At 40.6% G+C, this 9,070-nt stretch overlaps 2 protein-coding genes across 2 annotated transcripts; one reads left to right on the top strand and one right to left on the bottom strand.

Annotated features, from left to right (window-relative positions):
- Positions 1 to 4,363: 4,363 nt before the first annotated feature.
- On the top strand, positions 4,364 to 6,124 carry NCS54_01501500 (Peptide hydrolase; the record flags this gene model as incomplete). Its single annotated transcript, XM_053160128.1, has 6 exons — positions 4,364 to 4,479; positions 4,557 to 5,220; positions 5,270 to 5,321; positions 5,369 to 5,758; positions 5,802 to 5,890; positions 5,942 to 6,124. 6 exons carry the CDS (start codon positions 4,364 to 4,366, stop codon positions 6,122 to 6,124), a joined length of 1,494 nt encoding a protein of 497 aa, XP_053016103.1.
- A 179-nt stretch (positions 6,125 to 6,303) lies between these two features.
- NCS54_01501400 (Hypothetical protein) lies at positions 6,304 to 6,765 on the bottom strand (the record flags this gene model as incomplete). Its single annotated transcript, XM_053160127.1, has 1 exon — positions 6,304 to 6,765. One exon carries the CDS (start codon positions 6,763 to 6,765, stop codon positions 6,304 to 6,306), a length of 462 nt encoding a protein of 153 aa, XP_053016102.1.
- Between the last annotated feature and the right edge of the window lie 2,305 nt (positions 6,766 to 9,070).

The following is a 9,070-nucleotide window of genomic DNA, read 5'->3' as shown; positions in this document are numbered from 1 at the left end:
GATAAAGATCCTGTGAAGCTTGATATCCAGCGACTGGAGAGTTGGTAAAGGGGCGAGCCGTCAACTCAATTCCCACTATTGGACATGTGGTCTATGTTGTTCAAGGGCGGATTGCTTTCGTAGCAGAGAGGCTATGTGACTGCGAAGCAGGCGGGTGGCAAAATTAACAGATGAATGCTGAAACAAGCTTATGAGTGGTTGAAATTGTCTAAGGGAGTGTCTACTGAACAATTATGAGAAGTTTTGACACTTGGTCGAAAATTAACTAGCCACAAAGTCATCTGGGCGTTGCTCAACTTACGACGGGCTATCACTGCTTTGCAGCTGCGCCAGAGAACCTTGGTTGGATATTTTGCTCAAGATTCTAGTCTACGTCAGGAAGAGCAACCCATGTTAAGTATCTTGGTACTCAATTTAAAAAGGTGAGGTGAGGAATCGAGACGCCAACTGGTGCCTGCAGAGTGACGCCGATCCTCTGGAAGTCTGGAATGAGATGATAATCTGTGCAAATAAAGGTTGAGATTCATTCTCAGCAAAGATGCTGTCGGCCAAATGTGCACCCTGGCTGGGCTCCAGTGTTCCAACCAGCGAGAGGACTCCATGCAATTGGGGCGGCCCACTGAGGACTTGACTTGACTGCTGATCTAGATAAACTTACGAGTATAGCCTCTCCGGCTGAGGCGGGGCGATGACTGTACCTATGTCCATCTGGAGCCTTGGGTGGCAAGTAGAGGCTTGAGAAACCGCCCACGCTACCTCGGCTGTGATTATCGTCGTCGTTTTAGGTTTCGTCCGACCTCCGGTCCCCCAAAGAGACATGAGCGTAGTTCCTGGGCTGCTCATAAGACTTGTATAAGAGGTTATGGCAGGGTGATATGGCGATGCTTCGCCGGCCACCAGAAGCAATGGATGAAACGCTACGTTGTCCAGTGTCTGGACGGTGACTGGGGGATCAATTCATTGGAGGTATATGCAACGACTTGATTAAGAAGCACTCAAATACGAGATAAAAATAGCGTCGACCCAAGGGACGGACTGTTAGGGAGAGTGGACTAAGTATTCATGATCAAGCACACGTCTGGGCGACCTCGGCTACATCAAATCATGACCACACCTACAGGCGTCGGCAGAGTGTTTTTTTATGGCAACCTCAAAGATGATGGGACTTTTATCGATAGTTATTAAGTGCAAATCATCCAAGCAGCCACCAGGCAGTCATATCAAGACAGACATCAAGTTGGCTCCTCACCATCAGCTTCGCCCTCTGCCCTATTTCTACCCCTGCTCGCAAGTAAGCGTCGAAGATTCATCTCGAGCTGCGAAAGGTCCTCCGGGGATATCCCATCCAAGTTATCCTTCTCTAATCGCCTGAAATGCTGTGCAGTAAGAGCGGCTTGATACTTCCGCATCTCTTGCTGACACTCTTTAAACTCCTGTCGGTAGATTGCAATCTCCCTCTCGGCCCTTTCCTGGACCTAGCGAGCCGTGTTGAACTTTTCTAGCTCTTCCATGCATACCTTCCCAGCCTCTTCCTCGGCCAGTTTTGTGCGCTCGAAAAGTGTCTCAGTATCAGCGATGCCAAGTTGAATGATAGGAGCACAACAGTCGCTGTGTTGATTGACCAGCCGCTTTAAATGTTCTAGGGCTATCCTGTGATTCGTGGCATGTCTGATGGCCTCGGCCTCTTTTGACACAGCCTCCCTGTGGCCCTCTTCAAGGCTCTGGAGGTGAAGGTGAAGATTCGCAATGGTTCCTTCCTCCGTGCGGATTGCATTGTTGAGGTGCTTGATGGTATCACAACATGACTCAAGGAAAGCGTCAGGTTGCTATGTCAAAAGGTATTGTTAGACTCGATCATTCCAGACCGATCAGGTGTACAATGCTCACATCCTCTTCTGGCTCCATGCTGCAGGTGTACACTTGTGGATGTCGAGATGCTCGCGGTCATGGTTGTTTTGGTCCTGGGCGTCGTCATCATGGTTGTGGCCGTGGTCCTGGTCATTATCGTTGTCACCATTGTCGCCTGTGTTGCGGTTCCTGTCGAACTTGTAAGCGTCCTCGATGGGCTCAGGTGCACGAACGTCATGTGTATCTTTGTGGCCGGCACCGAGAAGCAAGTTCTCCTGGTCAACTCCCCTCGGCTGCTGCTCGGGGGGTGGCTGACTCGCAGAGAGCCCACTCGAGAGGAAGAAATGGCACGCCTTTTACGTACATGCCATTGGTCAGGTAAGCAACCTAGTCAGTGGGTGGGTAGGTGGGTGCAATATTTGGCCTGACATGTCATAAGTACAATAGCCACACCCGGACGCCCCGGGCCCTACCGGTAGCCAGGAAGAAGATCCACCCCCGGCCAGGCCATGACGAGCCTAACGGTGGTGAGTCTGGCGCGAATCTGGACAAGTCGACCCCAGATATTGACGGCTCCCCTCCCAAGAGACGACACCTCCATCTCGCTGTAGACAACGAAGATGACGATGATGATGACTGTCCGGTTCCTGACCCTGTCTCGGACTAAGAATGGGTCAACAAGGTCCTCCGAGAGACCAGTGACTGGCTCCGTGACGAAGCCTCTAAGCAAGAGACTCATCGTGCTGTCACCGGAAGAGAGATCGTCGCCTACCTCGAATCTGGCAAGCTCCCCACCCTCAACTCCGAGGTATTTTACCGCTCTCCTACCGCGGCCAGGAGGATGGTCGAGCTGAGAAACATCACTGTGCCCATCATCACGCACAAGCAGCAGTCCTTTGACTGGGGGACTCCCAAGGACCCATCAAGGCATTCCTTACACAGTGGACCCAGGACTTGGATCGCAGTGCCAAGGTCCTGTTCAATATCCCCACACTGCCCAGCAACAAAAACATCCGCAAAGAGAAGACGCACGGCCTGTTAGGATCATCATGTAGGCAGCCTAGGTCAAGGAGCTCAAGGCGGTCGTTGGCGTCGGTTAGCAGCAATAAAAAGCGGCTGTGGCGCCGGCAATCAACCAAGAAATGTGAGCATGGAATGCTGCACTTTGTAACTCGAAATATTGTTGGGACTTCTATCATAGGCTAATTTAGGAGGGGAAAAATGTACCTTTCATGCTTGCATTTTAATTGGCTTGACACCCCTGTAGCGACCGAGGCCTTCCACAGTTGAAGGGATAAGTTGGGCTAGCGGAAGCAGACACCAGAAGCAATATCAATATGACTCAGGCGATAAGTGATTGCTGGCAATGGAACTTTGCATATCCATACGAATTGCATTACGCCTAAAATCTTGAAGGGATGAACTACGGACATCTAGATATGAGGCTACTGAAATTGCGAATAGCGTCAATGACAAAGAGCTGAGAAGAGGGAAACGAAAAGACAGAAAATCAAGCGACCAGAGCCGGCGTCTGATAGTAGAAATACGAGCAACGCAAGATTATTTGAGTAGATAGACGGCATTCAGAGGCACAAAATTCTCAACCGATCGAAAATCACTCAGGCGAATCCTCTCGAAGAACGGCGTGCAGGCAACATCCAACTTTGAAGCGGGGTATCGTCCATCAATGGCTATCTCATGCCTTTTTGGACCTTAGTGTCTTCAGGGAACTTTTGTTCATAAGGTTATTCTTATGGTTTCATATCCCTGTCAGCCAAGGCCTTGGGATGCTTTCTGACCTGCCAAATCAGTCTACAAAGAAACTGATCGCCATTCCTAGGAGCTATGGCAAGCTCAATGAACAGCGTCTCACCATTACGGCTCGCTTCTCATCCCGGTTACACTTATCTCTTCGGAGTATACGCGAATCGAACCCATGTCAACGTTCGGGCACATGAGCCTGCGTGTAACCGCAAACAAGCCGTTCCTAACACCATTTCTCACTAATCATTGCACTTCTCCGCCTCTCAACATTCAGATCGCACTGCCTAGTAGGTGGATAGAGCGGAGAAGCCCATGCGATCCCGACAAGATTAGACGTCACTGCTCAACGACAACATCTCCTCCTGGCCACTAATCCCTTCTTCATGACCAGCGGCCGAATGGTACATGCTTACTCAGTGGGTTCCAAAGCTCCCGCCTTTCTTGGCAAGGATTATGGACCTTCCATATCCGATGGGAAACTCTTGAACATGCCATCACTCGCGTAGAGGACAGAGGAGACCTTTTGTACAAGCCCCTCCTTCTTTTGCTTGGTCCTGCAGGTTTTGAGCCGAAATCGAGACTTATGATTGCTGAGTTAGTATCAGCATTGTATGACGTTACATTTTGGTGCAAGGATGGCCGCAGCCACGGATATAAAGTGGGATCCCGCAACAGGGCAATATTTTCTCACGCCTCTTGCGATTGCTTGATCGAATCTCTGTAAGTGCACGATCATAGTGTATTCTTAGCCATGAAGTTCGGTACCACTGCAGCGGCCTTGCTGTCACTGACCCCATGTCTTACTTGGGCGAAGTCACGACCCAAGCTTGATTCCAAGCGGTTCCAGTCCGACATCAAAACCAAGAAGTAAGTTTTAAGGGCCAGATCTGGGTCTTATGGCCCCAAAAACTATGCTGGCTTTTACCTGCTGACGATTTATGAAGCCTCATGGGCAACTTGGAGGCACTGAACGACATCGCTTTTGACAACGGAGGGAACCGTGCTTTCGGACTGCCAGGATACGAGGCATCGGTTGACTACATCTGGAAGCGCATCTCGAAAGTCAAGGGAGCAAAGGTCTGGAAACAGAACTTTCCCGCACTTTTCGCGTTCGTGGATTCTATCGAGCTAAAGGTGGACGACGAACCAATTTACGTCTACGGCTTGACCTATTCTCCTTCGACCAGCGAGGAGGGAATCACTGCTGAGATCGTCCTTGGGCCCGAGGGTGTCGCCGGATGTGACGCCTCCTCATATGACAACTTGGACGTCAGGGGCAAGATTGTCCTCGTCCAGCGTTACCGTTGCCCTACTGGAGGCACCCTGGCCGGTCGGGTGATCCCTGCCGCCGCCGCCGGTGCGTCTGCGGTAATCATTTACCATGATCTCACCACCAATGTCACGGCTGGCTCGCTTAGTGAGCCCAATCCCAAGAAACATGTGCCTGCAGGCTTCATCACCCTTGCCGATGGCGTCAAGATCAAGGAACGACTCGAGGCTGGCGAAACTATCACTGCCCACTTCCAACAGTCACAGACTATTGAAGAGAGAATTACACAGAACGTTTTTGCCGAGACACAAGGCGGCGACCCTCACAATGTGATTATGGTAGGCCAAACATCACCATTGTCCTGTTTCAGAGAGCTCACAAGTGTAGTTGGGTGCCCATCTCGACAGCGTTCAAGCAGGCCCTGGCATCAATGATGACGGTACTTGAGCCCCCAAGCCGCGACTACAAACAAGCTGACCCGCTTAGGCTCCGGCACTTCACTCATTCTTGAGCTCCTCTTGGCCCTCTCAAAGTACAAGACCAAGAACAAGATTCGATTTGCTTGGTGGGGTGCGGAAGAAAATGGCCTTTTAGGCAGCAAATACTACTGCTCCAACCTTGCAGCGAAGGAGGTCAACAATTTGCTCGTGTATCTCAACTACGACATGGTGGCCAAGGGTTTCTTTGGCGTTGCCGATACCGACGGAAGTTCTCATGGAGTCCGAGCCCCGGCTGGTTCCGAAGTCACAGAGAAGCTCTTCGTCGACTACTTCAAGAGCAAAGGCCTCGAAGTTACCCCTGCTTCCCTCACCAATGGAAGCGACTATGCTCCTTTCTGGCAAATCTTGAACAAGCCATTTGGCTTCCTCCATACCGGTAGGATCTCTCTCGTTTTTATTTTCTTTTCTGACATTAGCAGGTACCGCGGTTGAGCAGGACCCGTGCTATCACCAGGCTTGTGATACGATTGAGAACCCCGACCCGAAGACGCTTACCATCAATGCCAAGGTTAGCAATGGTTTGGGTCCTTGTTAGCTACTCTCTAACCTCTTTACTCAGGCTGCTGCCCATATCCTTACTGTTCTCGACCAGAAGGGGCCGAAGTTGATCCCAAAGACCAAGGTGAGCGAGACGTCACTGAGGAGTCTACAGAAACGAAGTGTTGGTCCGGATTTGGGACAGATTCATGAGCTGGAGGCTATGGGCATCAGGCATCTGGGCTGTGGTCTTCACGAGGTCTAATGCAATGATAACTCCTGGGAGGTCACATGTCCAGCGAAGAAATATTCCGATGATGGTTTCAATTCAATAGCTTGCCCAAAACATCTCAAACCTCAGGTTCATCAGCTATGCTTGGGTGTCAATATATCTCGATGATTGATAGCTGATGATCAATCAACTTGCCAAAAGAGCAGTCGAAATTAACAGTCAGCCTTTTGGCCGCCGCAGCTTCCAATGAGCGTCACCACCTCCCACATGTGTCCACCCAGGTCAACAAAGCTGCGAGTATACATGCCGCAGTCGGCTCCGTAGTTTGGATATGTATAGGGGTCTGCAATACCACCAGCCTCAACCGCCTTGGACAGCCACTTGTACACCGCCTCCTTATCTTCAACGGCAATGGAGAAGAGACATTCGGTCACCTTGGTCGCGTCGGTAGCTTGAGTGCCAGGGCGGATAAACTCTTTGAAGCGTGCGTTGGCGGGGTTCATCAGGCAGATGTTATGGTTGGGGCCTGGCAGACAGAAGGCCTTGTTTTTATCGTCCGAGTATTCATTTACAGAGACAAAGCCAAGTTCAATGTAAAATTCAAGGCCGGCATTGGGGTCGGCAGTTTGAATGTTGAGATACAAAGAAGGGGTCTGGGGGCTGTCGGGCTGCATGTTTGGCGTTGTACACTGATGAGCTTCGTGGGTAGTGGAATGAAGAGTGATTAATCGATTGGGATTTTTGCCTTAGGGAGAGGCCTTGTTTGTTGTTGGGGTGCTCGCCACGACACCTGAGTTGCCGAAGAAGCACGTTGGTAATGATTGGAGGCAACGCCCTCGCCTGCCTGAAATGCCAAGTGCGGCAAGTCAGTTGAGGCGTCGACTCAAATTCACGAAGTGAACGCGATATCACGGGACCTTGGTGGCAGTCAATTGGGGGCAGTTGTTTGCTTGGCCAGTGACGATCGATCACTTGACGCACAAGGAGGCGATGCCAAGGAGAGACGTGAATTGGTTCGGGATGGCTCGGGTTCCGATCGGTGCTTGGAAAAGGGGTTACTAGCATATTATAAAGGAGCTTTAAGAAGCCGCTATAATAATAAGGACTTATATTTAGTAATTAACTTTTAGAGACTTAATATTAAAAAATAAATTAATATAATTTATTAAAAATAAAAATTATAAAAATAATAAATAATTTAATAAATTATATAAATATTATATTATATATATTATATTTAATAAAAAATATTAAATATAATATATATTTTAATAAATTTAATAATAATAAATATAAATTAAAATTAAAAAATAAATTTTAAAAATAAATTTAAATTTTAAAAATATATTATAATTATTTAAATTAAAATTTTTATTAAATTAATTTATTTAAATAAATTTAAATAAATTTAAGTAATTTAAAATAAATATTTAAAATATATTATATAAACCTTATTAATAAAAAGAACTTAAAAATAATTTAATATAAAATTTAAATTTAATATTTAATAAAAAAAATATTATTAAAATTTAAATTTAAATTATTTTAAATTATTTAAATTTATTTAAAATTATTTATAAAAATTAATTAAATAAATATTTTAAATATTTATTATATATTTAAAAAAATATATTTAATAATTTTAAAATATTTTTATATTTAATTATAATTTATTTTTATAAATAATAATTAAATCTTTATTAAATTTTAAAAATATTTTTTTATATTTTATTAATTATAATAAATATAAATATTACTTAAAAATTTAAATTAATATATTTTAATATTAAATATAATAATAAAATATTATAAATTATTTAATTAATTAAAATTATTTATTATATTTTTTTATATTATTTTAAAGATTATTTTATTTATTTTTATATATTAATTAATTTTATTATAAATATTATATTATTAAATATTTAATAATATTTAATTTTTATTAAATATTATTTATATATTAATATATACTTAATAAATGTTTTTATTATTATAATTTTTTTATATAATTAATTTTTTTATATTTTTTAATATTAATTAAATATTTAATTATATTTTAAAATTTTATATTTTTAATACTTAATAAATTAAATAAATATATAATTATTTTTTTTTAAAAAAAAATAATTTTAATATTTCAAAATATTATTTTAATAATTTTTAATATATTTTTTAAAATATATAAATTTAAATTTAAATTTTAATATTATTTTTAAAATTTTAAAATTTATAAAACTATAAATTTAATTTTTTTTTATTATAATAATTTATATATTATATAAAAAAATAAAAAAAACTTTAATTTTTAAAATATAAATTATAAAATATTTAATTAATAATTTTATTTATTAATTATAAAATTATTTTAATATATTAAAATATTTAATAATAAAAAATTAAAATATATAAAAAAATTTAAATAATATATATAATTAAATAAAAAAAATTTTATAAAATTTTTTAAATTTAATAAATTAATAATTATTATAATTATTAAATATTAAAAAAAAATAAAATTTAATTAATTAATTAATTATATATTAATTAAAGTATTTAAATTATTTAAAATTTATATTATTATTAAATTATTTATATAAAAAACTATTATTTTAATATTAATTAAAAAAATAATATTAAGTTATATTTATAAAATATAATTAAATTATTTAATTATTTATATTACTTTTTTTAATAATTATAATTTATTTTTAATTATTAAATTATATAAATATATTTTTAATTATTTTTTTAAATATATAAATTTAAAAAAAATAAATTTTATAAATTTAAAATAAAAATAAAATAAATAAAAATATATTTTTTTATTAAAAATAAATAATATAATATATGTAAAATATTATTTTAAAATTAAATATTTAATTATTAATATTATAATTTTATTTAATTAATAATATATATTTATATAATATATTAAAATTTAATAATTAATTATTTTTAAAGCTTATAATATATAAA

The sequence above is a fragment of the Fusarium falciforme genome, chromosome 14, assembly GCF_026873545.1.
Source record: "Fusarium falciforme chromosome 14, complete sequence".
In the NCBI taxonomy this organism is placed as follows: domain Eukaryota; kingdom Fungi; phylum Ascomycota; class Sordariomycetes; order Hypocreales; family Nectriaceae; genus Fusarium; species Fusarium falciforme.
Note: the sequence above shows the minus strand (reverse complement) of the source record. Positions and strands in the feature narration are given on the sequence as shown.